Here is a 22914-nt window from a genome sequence, read left to right as displayed (position 1 = left end):
GTGAAGTTGTCTGCAAGGCACATCAGAAGTCTTTTGGATCTATTTTGTTTATTTATTTAAAAGACTTATATAGCTGCCCATCTTGCATACCATAACCCTGCACAGCTCACAGAACAACAATAAAAACTATAAAAATCATAGCAAAAACTCCCAACCCCACAAAGGTAACACATACCCACTCATCCACATTCAACTGGACTGGGCTCCAGCCTCACTCTACCTCAATCCTTGCAGGGATCTCCCAGTTGCCACAAAGTTTGATTCCCAGTTGATGTCATGGTAATTGAAATCCCCCATTCTCAAAGTAGTGTGTTTCCTGGATACTTTGGCCATCTGGTTTGAGAAGATTTCATCTGTATCTTCTGCTTGGTTGAGTGTCCTGTAGTCCACACCCACAACAATGACATTTTTGGTTTTTTCCCTTAATATTCACCCAGACACTTTCAGCAAGGTTTTCATCCTTTCGTTCTCTACAAATAATGCAAATCCACCTCCCCATTCGTTGGGTCTGTTTCTTTTGAATAAATTATATCCTTCCAGTACTGTGTTGCAGTCATGACATCTTTCCTACCATTTATTGACGATCAATCAATGGATTCAAGGCTAAGACAGTATCAGCCTTATGTTTAGGCATGTGATGAAAGCATTTTATCTTCTGCTTTACAAAGTCACTGACTAGATACATTATTTTCACATTTTGTTAAATAAATCAACCCAGACTTTTTTGTCCCAGGTTCAGTACAATATTCACTATATGCTACACATTTACAGAAATCCACCCTTGATTTAGATTTTTTTAAAAATCTGAAGGATTTTTGCAGGGCATCCCTCCACTTTCATTCTTAGCTGCTTTGTATAGGAAGGTGTCCTGCAAAGTCTGGCTTCCCCTATTGTACTCAGTCAGAGCTCAGTCAGAGAAATCCTTCAGTTTTTCTTGTTGCAACCATTTTTTTGTGGTTTTACAAAAAAGTGATTACAACAGCTTGTTTTACTTTTTCTAGTTATTGCTGCAACTTTCCAAACCAGTATTACTGGTTCTCCTTTTTATTTCTACCTGTCCAGTCTACCTGTGTGTGTGTGGTGTGACACACATTCTGGGCATTCTGAGTATTTATTCACTTTAAGTGCCTGACAGCTGCAGATTATTTAATTAACTTGTGTGATTAATTTAGGCAGACAAGAAACCGGAGCATCACTATTATTGAGCTGCTTTCTAATGATTAATTCCATCCAATTTCATTTGGATTCATAAACTCAGGTGCCTTATAAAGATCTTTAGTAAAGAAGGACAACTTATCTCCTTTCTAGCCATTAGCTCAATTTTCTGTTTGGACTTTAAGATAATTATCAGGTGTCTGGACATTACAGCTCAGAGATTGGTTCAAGCTGGCAAATAGTTACCGCTATAGGAGCAGCTTTCTATAGTTAGTCCATGGGAAACATCTGCCATTTGTCAATTATTAGAGATCAGAATGAGTTTTAAAGATAGGATGCTTGGCTCTTGTTTCTGTTTCAAGGAGAGACTAATGTGTAGAGTAGGGGAAAATGAGCTTGGGGTCGAGGATCCCTGGTTTTTCACCTTGTCTCTGAGCAACTTTACAGTCAACCAGGGAGGTGATGCTCAATTTTTTTGCAGGAGAAGCAACATTCAAATCATACTTCCCTGTCATTTTGGGCAAGTCAGTGTCCTGTTTTCTTGTGCCAGAGAGAGAGGGAGGGGGATTCTGGAAGTTATAGTTCCAGCATATCTGGAAGGCTGATAAAAAGCCTCTGGATTCTTACTAATATAGGTAGTTCCCAGTTTCAGAACGAGTTCCGTTCCCAAGGTCGGTCCTTAAGTCGAATTTGTATGTAAGCCGGAACAGTATTATTGTATAATACTGTGTAAGTTGTATTGTATAATGAACTCAAACCATTGTGTATTTAACTTGAATCGTTATGTATTTAACTCGAATTTTGCTACAATAGGCTCTGTTCTTAACTATGAGTCCTCCGTAAACCAGGCGTTCTTAACCTAGGGACTATCTGTAGTTGCCACGAAGTCATATTCACAACTAACCCCTGTTTCTGTTTATTGCCATCCTGAAAATACAGTATTTTGTACAGAACAGAGCAACATTGTGACTCCTTGGGTCACTGCCAATAATCCTTTTGTTTTTAATGTGTTATAGTACTTGATCAAGTTAATATGGAAGTATAGAAAATGCATTCTTGAACGCTTCTCCATCCATAACATTGTAATGCAGCATTAGAGGACTCATCCTGTTTATTTACAACCATATCTGTCTCACTTTTTCAATAAAATATTTTAAAGGTCACGCATAATGTAATCTAAGTTAAAATCAAATTTATAGCTTTAAATGATGTTTTCTAACAGCAGCAGTCTCTTCAAACTGAATTTGGGGAAAATTCAACCAAGCATCCAAATAAGATGAATCCTGCACTGGAAAAATGTTAGCAGAGCATAGTTGCACAGTATTAAAAAGGACCCGTCTGTCTGCCTCACCTTGGAAGGAGGGGCAGGGCCCTCAGAGTCAGGCCTCTAACACTGTGCTTAAGTGCAATGTATGCAGTCTGCCCTTTACAAATAGAATCCTATGCAGAATTCACAGTACCATGTTGAAAACTTAAAATACTGTATGTAGCAGAATATCTAAAACATAAAGTTAGAACTCCAGAAGAAAGAACTACAAATCCAAGATTTTAAATGCACTGAAAAACTTTCAACTCAAACTTATAAAGCTAGGATAAAAGAAAAAATAATCACTGAACTGTGAAAGACTACAATATAGGCACCAGATGAACCTTTCTTGGGAGGGCATTCCACAATGTATTGTATTTTATTATAATAACACCTAAAACATTTTTAAACACTCAAAAAAATTCTTAAGAAGCAAAATTACAGGTAGTCCTCGACTTAGGACCACAATAGGGACCAGAAAATTCATTGTTAAGCGGTGTGGTCATTAAGTGAGGTGTCTGCACCCAATTTTATGACATTTTTTGCAGTGGTCACATGGTTTCCCATTGATTTTGTTTGTTGGAAGCCGGCTGGAAAGGTCACAAATGGCAATCATGTGACCCCAGGATACTGCAACTGTCATAAATACATGCCTATTGCCAACTGCCCGAATTTTGATCATATGACAGCAATGCTGTGATGGTCATAAGTGCAAGGACCAGTCGTAAGTCACTTTTTTCAGCGCCATCGTAACTTCGAAGGGTCGCTAAAGGAATGGTCGTAAGTCAAGGACTACCTGTACCAGGGCTACAGATGGTCATTCTGTCTCATGATGACAACAACCTTCTCACAGGATTTCCTTGTCTCTAGCAAAATGTTGCCATGGAATAGGATTTCTGTCACCTATAAAATAACTTATATAAAATTCCTCAGGGCAACCAGAAGGCATTCCACAACCAGGGTGCTATCACTGGGCACTTCTCTCTAGTAGCTACCCACTTATTTCACACAGCAGAGGAGAGCTTCTGAAGATCTTAAGCCCAGGTCAACAGATGAGTGGAGGTGCTGTCCAGGCTGTGTGGGAATGGTCCTCTAAATAGTTGATTCCAGAGAGTTTGAGATTCACCCCATAGATTCTGCTGTGTTCCAGAAACCTGAAGACTTGCTGCAATTTCAAAACATGGGCTTGATTCTCCTGCCCTAAAACCCAAGTAAAAACACCTTCTGTATGTTTTTTTGTGATTTTACTCATAGTCTTACATTTTGGCTTGTATCAATTTCAGTGACAACCTTGCTTCTTGTGACATACAAAAAAGATACACTGGGGTGATAAGAAAATTATTTATCTGGCACAGGACTCAGCTAGTTATTCTCACTATAGCAAAAAAAATAATATGCCTCTATGCTAACTTAACTGACCTTCACTTTTCAGAGATCCTGAATGATGTTATACACAGCATGAAGAAGGAAGGAGAATGGAAGGTAAGTGCAGCTCCATGTCTTGGATGACTTAAATTTGTCTGATCAATTTATTAATCTAAATTACATGCATCTCCACTGGACTTTCTGTTTATGTGTTTAGAAAATCTCAGATGCAGCTTATTTATTATACAGTAAATTCTGGGACTTGTGTTCAGTAGCCTGTTGTATCCTTCACTGTGACACTTAAGGTTCTTCAAGCTTCCCTTATCTTTTCCTGACATAGGAAGGTACATGGTAAGTGAGCCTTGAAATTACTAACTGAGACAGACCAAATGTGTTATTAAATTAGTTTTGCTCTACTGGGTCTACAAGGGTATCCTGTGGCAGTGCTGATTATCTCATGTCTATCCTATAATTTGCTGTCAAATTGGTAAATATTTTCCATCTCAGAGTATTCTAAGACATGGTTGCCCCTATAAACTATACACCCACAGTTATATATCTAAAACACAGAGATAGAAGCCTCTGTGCTGTGACCAATCGTGTGTTGTACTAGCTGAAAATGAAATACTAGTTGAAAATAGAAAGCGGATCTGAAAGTACCCTTTAATCCTCTTCAGAGAAATTACATTGATGAGATAATGTGTTTTGTAAAACTCCCTCCAATGCAAGTGAAACTGTTTTAAACATCTAGATCATCCTTTATAGTACTCTTAAAACTCAGATGTAGAACAAAAAATGGGTTCATATTTCCAGGAACTGGAATATAGTAAATGCTGACTTACATACTCGTTTACTAGCAAAGTGATATTATGATCCAGCCATTCCCCCCCATTAAATAGTGCCCCCCCCATTAAGGAGGTTCATCTGATGGTACTGAGAAAAGGGGCCTTCTCCGTGATGGCGCCCTACCTATGGAATATCATACCCCGGAGATAAGACTGGCCCCCACCTTGATTCTCTTCCGAAAGGCCCTGAAGACATGTTTTGCCAGCAGGCCTGGGGATCCCAGGTTGATATGGAGCCCATCAAATGGCTAGTTTGAATTTGTTGTTGCGGGGGGGTGGGGAGTGTAGTGGGTTTTGTATCTGGGGTCTGATTTTTGTAAGCTGCCCAGAGTCACCTGTGTGTGAGTTGGGCGGCTATATAAATTTATTAAATAAATATTTGTAATGATAAAGGATGCCTTAGAAAGAAGATCAGAGCCCAAAACTAAAGACCTCCATGCTCATTTTGAAATAAGACATGGGGGGTAAGAAAAGGACATGGATGTGGACGTATTTCAGTTCTCTGTGCACAAATTTGGGAGCAGAAATAAAAATTGGAAGACCAATAAAGAATTGGACAGGAGAATAGGATACTTGTTTTTATAAATTCACAACACAGAAAGAAATATTCGGGAACATGAGTGTACCTCTTTATTGTTCCATGCTCTTTTTTTAGTGACGTGACTAATTATTTTATGCCTTTGCTCAACATTAAACATTGCTTCTTTATGTACAATATTCTTTTCTTCTCTGTCCCTGAAGGTCCTCATTATGGATCATCCCAGCACACGCATTCTCTCCTCCTGCTTTAAGATGTCAGATCTTCTGGCTGAAGGAATCACAAGTGAGTGGCACGTGCAAGATACTATCTGTCTGTGGTTAATCCTGTGAGCAGAGGCTTTTGTTAGAGTGGGAGAGGCTTCTGTCTTTTGTGACACAACTCTTGCTTCAGTTCCTCAACACAATGTGTCCATCCAGGCACAGCTGGTCCCTGGTTTCTTTAGAACAATTTTCAGTCAGCTTCTTCTGGTACTGTCAGGCTCAGATCTGTATATCCTTTAACTACTGTTTTTCCTTCTTTCACATGCCCTGGGAATTGTTGCCCAATTCTTTGTCCTTCCATCCAGATGTCTAATACAAATTTTACTTTCTTCAGTTATTGAAGATATAAACAAACGCCGAGAGCCCCTTCCCAGCCTGGAAGCCATCTATTTGATCAGCCCTGTTGAGACGGTAGGTCCATTGCCTGTTTGGGCAGTTAATGCACTGATAAATGCCTCCTTAAAGATAAATCCCATGAAACTTCCTCAGATACCTATGTCAGTGATGAGAGCTTTCTGCCAACTCCTTGGGGAGGAAAAAAGGTGGTAAGAGCAAAGGCAAATACTTTTGATTGCTCTGAAGCTTCACAAGGAAACTTATTCATTCCAGAATTCACCCAGAAGGATGGTTAGATGACTGGAGGGTCTCTTGAAGTCAAGATGAGGGCGTTAGTAGAAGATGTTTGGGTATTTGTATAACTGCTGCTAACAATCTGTTCTCCATTTACAGTCCGTCCGTGCTCTGATAAATGACTTTAAAGGCACTCCCACATTCACATACAAGGCTGCCCACGTCTTCTTCACTGATAGTAAGTTCAAGGGCTGTTCTCAGGCAAACAAAAAGACACTGTGGTTCACAGCAGGACTGTCTTTACTAACTTGTTGCCTTCCAGATTGGGGAATCCTGGGACAACATTTAGTGGGTACTGGGTTAGTGAAGGGTCTTCTAGAAGGCAAAAGCAACTGATTCTAAGATATGGGATACCCTGTTAAGAGATGTAGCCTGAGTACTATGGTGTTTTCTGTTATGGAACAGATACTTAGCCAATCTGAGTGTTGACCTGTAATATATTACATTTTTGCTATGAATCAAAGGGCTGTTATGCAATTGCTTGAGATATCAACAGCAGAACTGTATGGCTGCTGGCCTTAGTGACTAGGTTGATGAATTTTATTTATTTGATTCATTTATATTCTGCCAAAATTGTATAACTCATGTTAAGCCATGGTTTGTTTAACTATGATTTGATGACTAAACTATTTGGTTCATAAATTCTACTGAGAGATAAACCATGTTTTACAAACCATAATGGCTAGATTCACACAACACATTACATCCAAACAGACAAAAAATTGTGTCTTAGTGTGGTTTATGAATCCATTTCACTGAGGGTGTTAATTGTGCTAGATCCCAAAGTCTGGAAGGATCTGACCAAGAGGGCTCAAAAGTAAGCTTCTGTTCTGAGACATTTGTGAAATTTTAACTGTACTTTATAGCTTTTGGGGTAGACCTATAACCATAAAAAACTTGCAGTAAAATGAGTGGTGCAACCTGGAGGATGATGAACATTAACTCCCACCCTTGACTTTCAGCCTGCCCAGAGGACCTCTTTAATGAGCTCAGCAAGTCCCGGATCACAAAAGCAATCAAGACACTCAAGGAGATCAACGTTGCCTTCCTTCCCTATGAATCACAGGTGAGAAGAAAAGAGAATGGAGCAGGGGCCTCTAATTTTCACTATAGTCTGAAGGTTGTAAGGATACATGGATTAACACAGCACACTTTTGCTGTGTGAGAGATTTTGCTTTTAATAAAAATAATTATGTCGAGCTACTGTTTATCATTGAAGTCCTTGCAGAAGAAAAGAAACAGAGCCTCTTAGTAAAGGCTCAGAATTTGAGGAGGGAGCCTATCCAAATTATGGACACTACGTGTAGGCATTCTGATGTCTTCCAGATGTTTTGGATTCCAACTCCAGTCAGCCTACATTAGCATGGCTAGTAACAAGGATTTGGAGTTGTAGTCCAAGCAATTTAGATAGGTATTTGTAAGTCATTATGAGAATTGACTATGTTCTAGTAGCGGCAAGGACTCTCAGTAGTTTAGCACACTGAATTCATAGAGAGGTTTGAAGGTCCTTGCACACGAACCAAATTCTGATCCTCTAAAAGCTGGGGGATCTTGTGTATAAATAGACTTTTCTGGTGGACAGTAGATATAATGATATTTCACTGTCCTACTCCAGCCATAAATTCCTTAACTTTATTGGCATTACTACATATCCAAGATATGTTTGCACACATGGAGAATCCTGCATCATTCCTGTATTTGCAAGAATTGAACAATAAATTATTCTTAAGTCTTTATACTGCATGGCTTTCCATCCATTGTTTTTCCAGCTTTGTTTGTTTGTTTGTTTATTGAAAATTGAAAATGAATACGTCATTTGCACTTTAACCTGGAGGAAGATCGATTTTGCCATTGGGATTCATCTATAACTGGCAGCTGTTCCCCAGACTCCTAGCAACGTGCTTTTCTCCCAGTCTCAAGATGGGAGTAGAGTATGAAACTCTACTTTTTGCTGAACAAAAGTAACCAGTATGGATTTCTGAGTCCCAGATGTTAATATTTGCAATAGTAACAGGACTCACATAATCCAGAAATTACAATGTCAAAATGAAGAGGTCTTGGTAAAACCAAGAATAGATTTTGTGTTTGTGACTTCAGTTCATTTACTGTATGGTACCGTACTGAGTGCCAGTGTTCCTTTAATTATAAATGTATTTATTTTGCATGAAATTCAAGTGGATAAATATTGGAGCCTTAAAAGGAAACCTGTGTCTTCCAATTTGAGCAAAAGAACTCAGATTGGACTTGCTTGGCCCAACTATTGAGAATGGTTTTTTGTCAGTCTGCCTATTACATTCACTTCTTTCATAAGCCAAGTAGCCTGCAGCTTATTCTCCTATATTTGACTACAGGGCATGATTTTAATTATTCTTTTTTATGAGCTAGCTACTGAACTTTTATGAAGATGACTGTAACTATGGTAGTACACTCACTTTCCCCTATATTTTTCTGTCAAATTTTTCATCAAATTGCCCTCCGCTCAGCATTTTTTACTACTCTTAACACCTCGAGCAAGGAAGAAAATGGCTGGTGTGGGTCTTCCAGGCTGTGTGGCCATGTTCCAGAAGTTTTGTTTCCTAACGTTTCGCCAGCATCTGTGACGAGCATCTTCAGAGGGCAGGAGCACAGTTCTCTCTGTGCCCAGGATGATGTGACCCTGTTGTGGGTATTTATAGAGATCAGCAAGGGTGCCTAAAGGGGGTGGGTGGGGTAGGTGGGTGGGGGTTTGGGTTAACAAGTGGCTGCTTGTTTTGGTGTCAGAATATGTGTGTATCTTCCTGGGGGTTAGGCAGGGTTTTTTCTATTGAGTTGTTAACAAGTGGCCGCTGAGGGTGATTAGCATGTTCATTGTGTGAATTGTTCACGCGTCCTGGTGGTTGAGCTGAGTTCATTGATCTTTTGCAGGCTGTATTTTTCAGGATTGTTAGCCAGGTTTTGTTGATTTTTAGACTTTCCTCTTTTTTATTGAAACTGTGCTGGTGTTTGTGAATCTCAATGACTTCCTGGTATAGCCTGGTATAGTGGCTGTTGGTGTTGTCTAGTATCTCTGTGTTTTCAAATAGGACACAAAATCTAAAAGTCTAAAAATCAACAAAACCTGCCGTGAAAGCCTTCGACAATACAACGAAGTCCTTAAAACTTTGATTCAAGACTCTTTTAAGATTAGATGAACCAGAGTACATAATGTTAATTATAAAGTTCTTGGAGCCAAGAAACCGGCAGCATTCAGTGAAGTGTTGTACATCCAGAATTTACAAATAACCATTAACTCTGGTCCTAGTATGATGGCATGAAGTTCTGAATGAGGAAACTGTGCCTAGGGGAATGACATCTAAGGTTGCACCGACTGACAAACACAGGATAGGTGTCAGTTCAGGGAGAGTGGCCTGGAGGAAGCAATAGGCAGAAAAACACAATTCACTTTGTGACAGACTTTTTAAGAAACTTGGCCTCACTATTGTGAAAAAATGTTACTAGAGCATTGTACGAGTTTACACTGCCTTCCTCATAGGTCACTAATATAACACTCCTGTTTTTTCCCCATTTCCTCTCTCTACCTTCCTTCTCTCTAGGTGTACACCTTGGACAACGCTCAGAGTTTCCACCATCTCTTTAGCCCCTACTGCAGGGAAGATAAAAACAACCACTTAGAGAGGATGGCAGAGCAGATTGCCACACTGTGTGACACCCTCAAGGAATACCCCTCAATTCGCTATAGGAAGTTAGTACAATGGGGAGAGGGATGAAAAAGCTGATACTCTACTGCGTAAAGACCATATAAAGAGAATGAGGACAACATGGGGAATAATATTTGACAACATTGGAGTGTAAGTGTGGAGCATATCGGGGGCAGCGGGAGGGCACACCTATCCATTATGCAATTATGTAAGTATCCTGCTGCTTTTGGTTGATGCAGACAGTGACTGGCCTACTTCTTATACTGGGAGTCTGCTGCCAGACCAATGCAGCTGCAGAATCTGATGCTTTAGTCTTGTGTGGGACATTGTTTCATCAGTTGAGCCCCCCTTGACCCCTCCTGAAGACATCTCTGCTGCCAAGTACCTATAATAGGGGTTGAGAGCAAAGTTTCTTAGCTGTGTATAAGAAAGCGGGCCAAGAAATGGAAGAGACAAGCCACTCTTTACCTTGCCCAGTCATTTGTTTTGCTTGATCTCCTTCCAGAATGTCAGAAGACCTGCTCCTAAATAATTCTGTGTTTTTTGGTTGCAGTGGCTCTGAAGATGGTTGCCTATTGGCCCACGCGGTGTTGGCAAAGCTGAATGCCTTCAAAGCAGACAACCCAAACATGGGAGAGGTGAGCAATCCCAGAGCATCCCCAGAGTGCTGAAGAGCAGCCCAGTGGGTGGAATGTTAGGCTGTGTGAAGCCAGCATTCTGATACTATCACAGATCCCCTCTCCTTCCCCTGAGAATTTCACTAATAGAGCAAGAGTTGAAGCTCAGGAAAATGCAGATGTTGTCTTCCACCAAGCAATTTCTACAATAGCAAAATAGGATCAAGCTAGCAACGACTGTCGTATCACTTAGTGACAGGTTTAAGAATGAACAGTTGGGTGTAAGAATCCATCTTCCAAACACTGTCCTTGATCATAACCAGCTTATTTAATTTAAGTGGAAGTGGAGCGTTGTCAAGATGCTCTTCACAGAGGTCTGCAGGAGAGGCCCTTTGGCTGCACAGTTCTTTCCAAATCAAGCTTAGACATGCCTTAAGGACCAAGATCACAGGAAAAGATGACTGCAGTCTCTTACTGTTTTATGGCAGATTATGGATTTGATTGGAACAGTGCTATGTGTGTACAATGATTCTGCTTTAACCCTTTCCCCATGAGACTTACTAATCAGCAACATCGCTTTCTCCAAATTGCTTTTCCAGTGGGTGAGCAAGAAGCCAGGAAGGCAGACACTGATCAGAAAAATGGTCTATAGGGACAGGATTAAAGCACACTATTTGCACATACAAATTGCTGCTCTGTTATCTGTAGCTTCTCACTGCTGCATTTCAATTCTAAGAATAGAACAAAATTAATTGTTGTGGGAACTCCTCCAGGTTTTCTACCTGTCATCTAGTTAGCAAGCAAATTGTTAAATTGTTGATCTTCAAGATTAGACACAGACACACACATACACACCTCCCCAAAGTCCTGCTGTGGTGCTTCACCATGGTGGTGGGGAGTATTCCTGGGATGGGATGAGCAAAGAGTGTATGCCAACAGTATATATTCCCAGAAGGAATGAAGGTCATCCCAGCTGCCCAGCTAAAGAAAGTAGGCACCTATATTCGGCAACAGTGATATAGGAAGATGCTGGAGGCAGATGATCACTTTAATGACACTGCACAGGAGAAAGCAATGATAAACCAAGAAAGAAACATGGGTAGAAAATATAAAATGATTGACAATATAGTGCCAGATGGTGGGCCCCTCAGGTCAGATGGCATTCAACTTACTACTAAGGAAAAGCTGAGGATCTTTTGGAGTACTAATGATGCTTATGACATGACTAGATTAAAGCCTTCAAGATATCTAGTAGCTGATTTTGCTAAACAGGAAAAGAAAATCTGAAGCTGCAGAAACAGAATTACAGTGGGAACATGAAACATAAGAAGCATGAACACGAGAAAGCTCAACACAGAGAAAGATGAAGTGAAACTACTACAGAATGAGATGGACTGGAATTGCACACCTTCAGTCAGGAGATTACAGCGTTCACTACTCAAGACATAAAAAACAAAGAAGCACTGGGGTTGCTTTTATAGTTAGGAAAGGTATAGCAAGAGCAGTACTTGGCTGCAGTGCAATTAGTAATCAAATAATATCAATTAGACTTTATTTAATAATAATAAATTAGACTTTGTGGACAGTAATATCAATTAGACTTTAATTTTACATTTATCCTAGTTTATGCTCCAACCACTGATGTAGAAGAATAATTTTATGGTCAAGTTCAATTTGAAATTAACAGAACATGCAAGCAAGATGTGCTGCTTGTGACTGGAGACTGGAATGCCAAAACTGGAAACATTAAGGAGGAAAATGTAGTTTGACTGTATGACTTAGGAAACCAGAACGAAACAGGAGAATGACTTATCGATTTCTACCAATCCAATTATTTCTTCATTGCTAACGCTGTCTTTAAGCAACCAAAATAACACCTTTATATGTGGACATCACCAGATGGAGTACATAGAAATCAAATTGGCTGTATTGTTGCTAAAAGGAAGTGAAGGAATTCAATTACAGAACCAAAGACATAGCCAGGTGCTGACTGTGGAACAGATTGCAAGTTCCAGATTAAGCTAAAGAAGAAGAAAGCCAAACAGTTTCCATGATGAGACCCTGAGCATATACCCACCATTTTCAAGGAGAGCATCAGAAATTGCTTTGAAGACCTGAACTTCATACACTGCAGACTAGGACTTGGTAGAGTACCCATGAAGGCCTTAGAAAAGATACTCAAATGCTGTGATGTGTATACCTACAAATATCAGAATAGTGCAGGCAATAGTGCAGAGTAATACAGGTATTCCCTGTGACACTCTATGGAAGCAAAAGTTGGGATTTGAAGAAACAATAGAAAAAGTCATGCTTTTGAAATTTGGTGTTGGAGAACACCCTGGGAATATCATAGACAGCCAAGAAAACAAATGCGTTATTGAACAGATCAACCCAGGCACAAATGGCCAGGCTCAAATTATCATACTTTAGACACATTATGCGAAGACCTAGCTCTCTGTAGAAGTCTAAAGCTGGGAAAGGTGGAAGGAAAGAGAAGAGGATGACCAGCAGCAAGGTGGATGGACTCAGTTATAGTGGTGATGGATGCACCATTGGAAGACCTAAAAGATCAGGTTAGATACAGATTGTCATGGAAAAAATCTATCTATATGGCCGTTAAGAGTCCACGATGACTTGATAGTACACAATCAATCTGTTATGATTAAATGACCAAGATATTCTACCTAAGACTTCTTCAGGAAAGAAACTCTCCTGTTGACTTCACTCAAGTTTGTAACAATTCTGCAGTACCACTAGATTGTGATAGTGGTATGTCAGTCCCCACATAAAGAAAAGGTCAGGGCCAACTTTGTTGATGTGGGTGGGACCCCCTTAAAAAGAAAATATGATAAAGAATCTTAACAGGGAAGGGAGGTAATAGTTAAGGAAATTTCCAAATTGGGCAGAGCAAGAGGAGAAGGAACTTGTGGCTCATCTCTGGCTGATCAGCATCTTCTCATGACATTACTTGAACCAATTTCTGTGCCCTGAAAGATTCGTTACAGCAAGGCTTTCCAATGGTTGTAATTTGTTTTTAACCAACTGTGCTAATAAACAGTGATGCTGTATCAAAGTGGGCTGGTCCTGGAGGTGGAGGAGGGCTCTTAGTGCTACCAACCAAAGGGCCTGTTGCAGATATTCCATCTCTCTGTACTTAATCAATTTTTGTGGCAAACAACAACAAAAAAGATAAAACAGAAGCAAACACAAGACATTATTGTTTGAAAACCCAGCTGCTACGGAATTCTGTATATATGGTAAGGTGACAGCATAACAGAAACTCTGTCTAGAAATCTGTGAGTGTGTTGCTTTTGAACAGGAAGGAGCACTAACTTTTCCTTTAAGAGAGTGGCAGTGTTTTGATTTTGATTGGTATAACAAGCAATTTTGAGACATTTGTTTATAGGACATACCATTTTCTGCAGCCTATGCATACATTTTTATGAGTTGTCGAATAGCCATTAAACTCCTGAAGGCATGAAAAGGTATACTATTTATCTGTCTGCATCAAAAGTACCTGAGTATCTCTGTGTCAGCTTTCCCCTGTCAGTAGCTATATGATTGAGATTTCTGAGACTCTGCAGTTCCAACATATCCAGAGGATATGGTTGGCTACTCTAACCTACCTTCTGTCTCTGCACTGCTTCTGGATTCACTGAAGGGAACACTAATGTCCGTAGGTCACTGTTGTGTATTTGCATGCCACCCGCTGGCTAAAGGATACACTGCATTGTACTCCAGCACCAAAGAGTGACCCAGCAGTGCTATACTTGTTCTGAATAGCTTTGGGTGTGCTGGAAATGGCTTGGTAACAATGATTATGCAACATAAGCTTCCCCCTGCTGCTGCCTTTGTAGAATGGAAGATTTCATAAACTGGATGTTAAACAGCTGGTGGCATTTTAGATGAAACTGGGTTCTGCTGCCACCTTCCCCCAGTCATTACCACCAAAGTCCCATCAAACCTCAGGCCACTATTAAGTCTGCTAAAGATGTTGTGGGGATGGTGGGATGTCCAAGCAGAATCCAAAGGATTTGTTTCAAATGGCTCCAGAGCAGAATGTCCACTACTGAGAATTAGCAGCCTCTAGCTTGCCTCTTTTCTTTTGTTGTTTGCAGAGCACCATAATTGTAAGTCTGTTGAGCTTATGGGATCATTTACTTGGAAGGGAGTTTGGATTGTTTGAATAATACATTTTTGATCAGGCTCCCTGCCAAGAATGACTACAGAGGCTGCACACAGCCAACAATGTTTGGAGGGGAGGTAGGGCCTGCAATACTCAGTAGTTCGACTCTTCCTTGGTGCCTGTAGCAGGGCTGGCACTTAATAATTAATAGTACAGCTCTGTGGCTGTCTTTCCATGTGCTCAGTCCACTAGCTCAGTGGAATTTACTTCCAGATGGGATTACAAATTAAATCAATCGTGCCATGGTTAATGAGAGTTTCTTAAAATAGCAGGGGTGTCCTATGGATGGCATTCAGACAATGCCTAGGGACTGCTTAGCAGGGAAAGATACAGCATAACATGTGGACAAAGTCACAAGACTTTTTTGTCTTCCCTCTTTTGCTGCCTTCAGGGCCCTGACAAATCTCGATCACAGCTTCTGATAGTGGACCGCAGCTATGATCTGGTGTCACCACTCCTGCATGAGCTCACCTTCCAAGCCATGGCCTATGACTTACTCAACATTGAGAATGACACTTATCGGTGAGAGCTATTGTGGGGGAGAAAGAATGAGTAAGAGGGTAGAAAAATTCTATGCCTTCCCATTTAGAGAGCAGCCATACATTTCTTACAAAATATTGTTCTGTTGCCTTCCCTCAACTCCTTCAGGTATGAATCCACAGGCATCAGTGACTCCAAGGAAAAGGTAGTACTCTTGGATGACGACGATGATCTCTGGGTCCAGTTACGCCATATGCACATCGCAGACGTATCCAAGTGAGAACCTCTCCATCTATGCAGCCATACGTTCAACTGCCTGGTTGCCTGATGGGTTTATGAATCAGCCTGAATGACAACTATAGCCATGCTGTAGCCCTTCTTCCTAAGTTGATCTGGATTGCTGCTGGTGTCCATAGCTGGAGTGAATAAAGAGTGGGAGGGAAGGGATGTTGCTTCCACCATTACCCTCTGCTCCAGAATTATTACCATTTCTGGTGCAGGAAGCCCTGGACTTTGTAGGCTGTACAGGGTCCATTGTTGTGGGAGAGATGGAGAGTTGCACCTTTGGGATGTTTGCGTTTGGCCCTGAACATGATTTCCTTCGACAGGAAAGTGACTGAGCTCCTGCGTACCTTCTGTGAGAGCAAAAGGCTCACCACAGATAAGGTAAGTGGCCAGACCCTCATCTTACCTCTGATTTGTCTTTCTGAGAGACGTGCAGGGAGGCTTGCATTCATTTCTGAGACTAGGACCCATTCTACATCTTACAAGCTAGGCCTCTTTGGCTCAAGTTATGTGACAGTAAAAGAAGCCATCAGACTGCTCTATGGCTTTTCAGGGAGGCAGATCAACCTTACTTAACTCAGTCTTGTTTTTTTCTGGACTTGACTTTTTGAAAACACTATCATGGGCACAGTGCACAAGAAAAGCTAGTCGAGAGGTGCAGTCGATGTGAAAGTAAGAGGACCATTGGGTACACCAGGATGAGGAATCTTAAGCAGGGCAGCAAAAATGACATTGGAATAATTTGGAAGAATAAGGGGCAGGATAGGGCTAGGACTGACACTCTTATATAAAACTTGCATACAACTGGAAATGCTGGACAAACATTACTGGCTAGTATGTCCATCCTTTGAAGTTTCAACATTCAGTTCCTTTAAGCATCTTGAGTGGCTGCTCCAGAAATTTGGAGCTTGCTTAGGCAGTTTTAAAAGATAGAGGGACCATCAGCCTGTAGATCTTGTAAGACAGCTTTCACCAAATATTTTGGGGCTACATCCAGGCTAGCTGGGAATACTAGGAGCTCATTCAACCAGGTTGTGAGAGCTGTTATAAGATGAGGAGAGAATTACTTTCATCTCAAATTTTATTAATACAGATTGGCCTTTATGTTGAGTTTGTCTTGGACAATGGCTGTTTTTTTTTCTAGGCTAACATTAAAGACCTCTCTCAGATCCTGAAGAAGATGCCCCAATACCAGAAAGAACTTCACAAGGTAAAAGATGCAAAGTGTCTGATGTACCTGTATTTAATTATTTGTGTGCTGCAATCAGTTATAGGTGATTTAAAATAAGTCAATCTTGTAATCATCCACCATCAATTAGCATAAATTAGAATACACTGACAGTGCAGATAGTTTCATGTTCTAAAGTGTTTTTTATCTGACACTATAAGGCTGAGAGAAAGCAACTGGAGGCATGTCCACACAGGCTCTTTGCACCAATCCAAAATTAAATCCAGACATGTTCATCTATGTTCAGCTGCTGTGCTAATCTATTTCTGATTCATGCAGCAAATCTAAAATCAGGGGGAAAAAAAATTCCCCCATTTATAGAGATGAAGGTCTATAGTTTTCCCATCAGTAAGAATTTTTGCCTCACCCCACCTCCTGGCTCTTTGATTTCAGCTGATATGGTGCAGTATTCACAGGTCTTTATCATCAAACCCATAGAAACGTGTATGGGTTTACAACTTCTAAACTAAAAAAACTCAATTCCTTCACCCATTCATGCAAATCTAAGTGTCCTGCTAAATTTAAGCTCCAGAAGAATTGAGGATTGTACACAGTACCTTGCAACATGTGACAGCTCCAAAAGACTACAGTCCCCCTGCATTGTTATGACTTCCAACAAGGCTTGGCCAGTCCCATCTTGGCACTATTCTCACACTTTCTGAATGTTTTGCACCAAACTGCCACTGCTTCCTTGAGCTTCCATGGGAGTTAGCCATTTTTCTGAGAACTATATTTTGTTTTGAGAAAGGTATCTCCCACAATCTTTACCCAGAGACACCCTGAGAATCTAATCTCTTAATAGCCAGGTTTCTGGTTGTTAAGATGGGTGTATGATTGCCACACACTCTCAAGCACTTCAGCCAGCCTTCCAAAGCTGTAAAGCTGGGGCCATTGCACTGTCAGAAGTACAAGCAGGACAGACTGTGCAGAATAATCACAGGGACAAGCTTGGTTTCATTTGCAAAACTTTAATGATCATGACATTTCTAGCTACTGCAGAATATGGCTCTTCTTTTTGTGGGAGTCCCTTGGATCTTGTCTTGCTTGTACCCAGAGGCAACTGTTCGTTCATTGAAGGGGCCAGAGGTAAAAAGCCCATTTCTTAACATCCTCTTTCATCCTGCAGTATTCCACACATTTGCACCTGGCTGAGGACTGTATGAATACATTTAAGGGCACCGTAGAGAAGCTGTGCAGCGTTGAGCAGGTGGGCATATTAAGAATTCAGGGGAGGTGAAAGCAAAAGAGAACAGCCATGGCAACTCAACTCTGTGTATTCACAGTGAAGTACAACCTACCCTTGAGTGTCTCCTCCTCTCCCCTGGTGAAACAGAGGACCATTTCTGATTATCATCTCTTTCCTCTCCCCACAGGACCTGGCCACAGGTGCAGATGTCGAAGGGGAGAAAGTCAAGAACCCCATGAAGAGTATTGTGCCAATTGTCCTTGATACCAGTGTGGAGGCATTTGATAAGATTCGCATCATCCTGCTTTGCATTCTCCTCCAGAACGGTACTATTCTCTCTCAGCTGTCCAAGCTAGGGAAAAGCTCCACTGCAAGGACAAGAAGGAGGAGAGATTTCAGGTCACTTCTTGCCCACACTCAGATACCATGTTCACACAGCACTGCTGGGTGAGGCATCCCTCTCCTGTGATGAGTTAAATCCCCTCCACGCACTGGCAACACCCAAACTGGGAAGTCTCAGATGATTGTCCCTGCTGCCATTTTTCAGGTCCGCTAACCCACCACGAAGACAACTAGATAATTCCATCTTCTGTTTTTAATTTTTGTTTCTACAGAACAATTTTTTTAAAAGCATAAAAATCCACAATCAGGGCCAGCCTACTCATGGTTAGTGCTCATCCACTTCCACACTTGTGTGTGTGTGTGTGTGTGTGGTGAAAACTGAAATAGCAACAGAAACTAAGCGCCTAGAGAAGGTGCTGGCCTAGGAACCAGGAGACCATGAGTTCTAGGCCTGTCTCAGGCATGAAAGCCATCTGAGTGACTTTGGGCCAGTCACTCTCTCTCAGCCCAGTCTAACTAACAGGATAGTTGTTGTGGGGAAAATAGGAGGCAGGAGAATTAGATATGTTCACTGCTGTATGTGCGCGCACACACCTTCAAGTCAGTTTTTGACTCCTGGTGACTGCTTACACTAGTCCCTGCAGTTTTCTAGGCAAGATTTTGGAAGCGGTTTGTCATTGCTTCCTTCCTGGGGCTGAGAGAGAGGGACTGGCCCAAGGTCACCCAGCTGGCTTTGTGCCTAGGGCGAGACTAGAACTCACAGGCTCCCGGTTTCTATCCTGGTGCCTTAACCGCTAGACCAAACTGGCTCTTGCCATATTGAGTTATATATAAAAAAGGTGGGATAAAATAATAGTAATATCATCTCATTCACAGGCATCTGGAGGGAAAATTATTTGTCATCTGAGGAATAATTCACAGATTGTGGTGCAAGTTAATTAGTTAGTTTAGCTCCAAACAAAAGCAGGTCTGTTTGGTACTAAATCTAACTCTCTCCAGGATAATTGGATGGATTATTCAACTACAGTAGGTTTTAGTTATTTGCATGATGTACTAGAACCTTTGATTCTGTCTCTCCCCCCAGTAGATATGGCAGGTTATACATGTGGATGGATTGTTTAGTGGATTAGAGCAAGTGCTCCAGTGGTCTGAGACCAGGTTATAAAAGCCTGGCGGACTCTGTCTGAGCTGTACTCCTTTTCCCTAGGCATTAACGAGGAGAACCTCACCAAGCTCATCCAGCATGCCAATATCCAGCAGGAGAGGGACATCCTCTACAATATGCACTGTCTGGGGGCCACCATCATGCCAGAGGTATTCCACATATGCACCTGCCTGGTGGCATTGGTTGGGCAGGTAGCTTGTGCCTGTGCTGTTTGTGCATAGTTACCATTCACTAGTGTGGTCTGAGTGTGGGCCCTGGCAGTTCTTGGATAACGGTAACTTCGGGATAACCTGTTGATTAAGATAAGAATCCCTCTTATTTGGTCTGCCAGTGTTGTGTTTTTCTCTCTGCTCATTCTTCTCTCTGCTCTTTTCTCCTCTTGCCTGTCCCTTGGCCAGTCCTGCAGGAGCCAATTAGGTAAGCCACCCCATCTTCCCCTAAACATTGGACTTTCCTGAGCCATCTTCTCCATCCCCTCCTGCCTTTCTTCCAACAGGCCTGGCTCCTGCTGTTTTATTTTTTAATTGGCTTTTCTACTCGCAGGACACTGGTGGAAACCTGAAGCCTGTGAGGAAAGTGCGGTTAGAGCCTACCTACCAACTCTCCCGGTGGATTCCCATTCTTAAGGATGTCATGGAGGTACACAGAAGGAGGGAGAGGGAGCCGGGTGCCTCGAGTGTTGGCTGCCATACTGCCCTCTTGAAGATGGATTCAGCTTCAGTCCCAAAGCAAATCCAGCCGAGGGTCCAACTCACCCATCCACCCCGGGTAGCTTTGTGAGCTGGATTGCACAAGAAGAAAAATTAAGCTCTTGCTGTAGAAAATCAACAAAAGATAAATCACAATGTCCTTATTACCATGTTGTTCTGTAGTCCAGATCTATTGTGCAGACAAGCTGCAGGACTTTGATTTGCTGCTTGGACATTAGTTGTGGTCAGGATGAAAGTTCTGAGAACAGAATCCCTTGGGGGAACAGGCAGGCAAAAGTGGCTGTGCCCGCACTTGTGTACTGAGCAGCCAGGATCAGCCACACCAGCCTGGAAACAAATACAGCTGCTTTAATGATTCAGAGGGAGGTGCATCACACTTGTTGCCTGGCACTGCAAAGCCTCTCTTCTGAAGAGCACTTCTTTAGCTTTTTGTAGAACCCCAGAACCAGAAGAAAGGGGAGCCCTCTATTTACCTTTGCTTATCTTGACACAGGATGCCATTGAGGACAAGCTGGATAAGAAGGTCTGGCCCTATGTGTCTTGCCCTGCCCCTGGCCCCTGCTCACAGACTGCTGTGAGGTAAGTGATGCTCCAGATAGAAGAAAGCATAAGGCAGCACCATTTTTAACACACAGGTCAGATATAAATTTAAATGATCAGGAGAAAACTTACCACTTGGGTAAAGATGTTTGCTTTTCCACTTAAGCTTTGTTGAAGAACACTCTCATGTATGTTCTTGTTTGAAAGAATTGTAGGTGCAACATCATCACCTGTCCTTGAACTGCTGAGGAATATATGGTAGAGCTGATTCTTTCTGTGCGCATTTGGGAGGGTGAAATCCTTCATCTCTTGGGCCAGCTTTGGTGTTGCATGTTCCTAGGGAGCTGTCTAGCATGCAAAAAAAAGCTGTTTTTCCCAGATTGCTTGTCTGGTAGCCTTTTTGCAGATGGGTCTTCTGCCCACATCCATTTTTATCTCACAGTGCCCGTTTTGGACATTGGCACAAGACCAAGACAGCAACTGAGTACAGGACAGGACCCCGCCTTATCCTGTATGTGCTGGGCGGAGTTACCATGTCAGAGATGCGTTGTGCCTATGAAGTCACGGAGGCTACTGATGGGAAGTGGGAAGTGCTGATTGGTAAGTGCCCAGCCAGGGGACAGCCTGCTTGCTCACATGTGCGTTGTACGTGATGAGCGTCTTTGGTAACCCTTCTCTCCCACACAGGCTCATCCCACATCCTGACTCCCAAGCAGTTCCTGAAAGATGTGCGCAACCTGACTGAGCAGATGTCCCTGAAGACCTAAGACTCCTCCTAGCCCCTAAGAGACTTGCTGGCAGCAGTTCCATTAGCTACCTGGAGGAAAGCTTTTTCCTCAGCAAGATGGCCTCTTCCTCACCAATGTCTTTGTTTCTGTCCTTCTGAGACTAGCCCCATCTTCAGTCTTTAGCCAGCTATCGTGACTGAATTGACACTGGAAGGGACGTGGGCCAAGGCCTAGGCTGAAGATAAGGATCTGTCTGAGTCCTTCATCTCTTATTATGATGTGGTTTCTGGACGCCCTTTATTTTCCTTCTCCCTCCTCCCCCCAAATGAGGAGGAGAAGCAGGGGCTGTGTACCCATGAATAAGTTTATCTCCTGCTCTCCCTCAGCACAGTAATTTCTTCCATTATATGAGGCCTTGCCAGGAAATCAGCTCATCTGACTTGACACACACAACTTTGATGGACTTCATCAAAGTCCCTGCTTTGCTTCTCCTTTTTTTTTTTTTTCCAGCAAAGGAAATTGACCAACAAAAGTGATTGTTTGTTCTTCCTTTATGGAAATGTCACCTCTGGATACCCAGGTTTATAAGCTTGGCTACTGTTTTACTACTTGGCTTGAAAGGATGGTAGTTGCTTTAAAAAAGCGGGGAAGATGCTTTTGCTGAAGAGGTCATGTGCTCTCTGCATTATAAGGGTTGCACAGCTCAGCTAAGGAAATCTCAGAGTCTTTAAAATAAATATGAAGCTCAAGATTGTCAGCATCATCTCTTCTGTGGAGGAGATTCAAGCTGTGATAGTTGGGTAAGAAGAAAGTTTTTGCTTCGCACAGAGAGAATCAGGTATGTCTTCATCTTGGAAAGCTACTGTGCCAGGTGGAACCCGGACTCTTTATGGGTATCTTTATTCTGGCCACATTCCACAACACATTACAAGGGGCTTCCTGATAACAGCATGGAAACAACAGCTGGTCAGAAATGTGACAGCAAAACTGTTCACAGGGATGCAGCCATACATATGCTACCGCTGTACACTCCACAAGTTGCTTGGCTTGTATTTCTGGCCCTAGTTTGAAATGCCAAAATTAAACATGCAACCAGAGTTGCCTCCTTTCATACATGCTCTCCAGATTATCTTCAGATAGTATCTTCAGATATTATATGTAATATTAAAAGATGTTACAATATCTTAAGTTTACTAAATTTTAATAAATTTATAAAGATTATTTGTGCGTTTTATAAAGATAGAGTTAAAGATATTAAGGGTATCTTCAGATGGTCCAATCGAGACGTCCCTTCCCAATAAGGTGAGACAGAGACACTGATGGCACTGATGCTTGCCTAGCATAAATGATCGCCTTGGAGCCAGATTAAGCTGCCTGGGAAAATAAACCAAACTTCATTTTTAAAAAGCTGCATTTGGGTTGTTTAGCTCTTTCCATGGCACAGATTTTATTCTGGCTTTCTTCTGTATTTGTTTCTTAATGTTTAATAGGGGTGTGTTATGCTGCTTTATTTGATGTTGTATGAGTTTAAGCTGTATTCAATGAACTACCCAGGCAACATGTAGCTATTGGGTGTTATAGAAACAAAATAAATACAAGTAGAAAAGGAAAGTTTTGCTGTATCATGAGAGGAGAGCAGGTATGTCTCTTGATTTAGTGCTAAATATG

The 22914-nt window shown here is 41.7% G+C and overlaps 1 protein-coding gene and 1 long non-coding RNA gene across 5 annotated transcripts in view; one reads left to right on the top strand and one right to left on the bottom strand.

Moving 5' to 3' along the window:
* STXBP2 (syntaxin binding protein 2) overlaps positions 1–21342 on the top strand; it is a 41618-nt gene extending 20276 nt beyond the window's left edge. The window contains exons 2-19 of one of the 3 annotated variants that reach the window (XR_015794707.1): positions 3894–3943; positions 5413–5494; positions 5807–5883; positions 6202–6280; positions 7065–7168; positions 9675–9823; positions 10333–10417; positions 14974–15104; positions 15231–15338; positions 15671–15728; positions 16492–16557; positions 17702–17782; positions 17949–18087; positions 19311–19417; positions 19667–19685; positions 19812–19907; positions 20472–20557; positions 20961–21011. Coding sequence is in view for 2 of the 3 variants with exons in the window: in XM_088133527.1 (XP_087989653.1) it covers positions 3894–3943; positions 5413–5494; positions 5807–5883; positions 6202–6280; positions 7065–7168; positions 9675–9823; positions 10333–10417; positions 14974–15104; positions 15231–15338; positions 15671–15728; positions 16492–16557; positions 17702–17782; positions 17949–18087; positions 19311–19417; positions 19812–19907; positions 20472–20557; positions 20961–21118; positions 21206–21285 (1736 nt within the window). In the remaining variant the exon portion in view is untranslated. Of the gene's footprint in view, positions 1–3893; positions 3944–5412; positions 5495–5806; positions 5884–6201; positions 6281–7064; positions 7169–9674; positions 9824–10332; positions 10418–14973; positions 15105–15230; positions 15339–15670; positions 15729–16491; positions 16558–17701; positions 17783–17948; positions 18088–19310; positions 19418–19666; positions 19686–19811; positions 19908–20471; positions 20608–20960; positions 21119–21205 lie in introns of those variants that run through there. The other 2 variants (XM_088133527.1, XM_088133528.1) reach the window with 2 other exon arrangements.
* LOC148216623 (uncharacterized) lies at positions 17528–20476 on the bottom strand. Of its 2 annotated transcripts, XR_015794709.1 has the most exons (3): positions 20126–20476; positions 19866–20049; positions 17528–18129 (listed from the first exon to the last, which is right to left on the bottom strand). It is a non-coding gene; the product is annotated as an uncharacterized LOC148216623 (long non-coding RNA). The 2 variants fall into 2 exon arrangements; XR_015794708.1 differs by having other exon boundaries at positions 19866–20476.
* Positions 21343–22914: the final 1572 nt, after the last annotated feature.

This window comes from Python bivittatus, unplaced genomic scaffold (genome assembly GCF_059951505.1).
Source record: "Python bivittatus isolate LINGU-HERP-01145 unplaced genomic scaffold, Pbiv_v1 ctg000080_np1212, whole genome shotgun sequence".
NCBI lineage: Eukaryota > Metazoa > Chordata > Lepidosauria > Squamata > Pythonidae > Python > Python bivittatus.
This window is presented reverse-complemented; position numbering and strand designations above follow the sequence as displayed.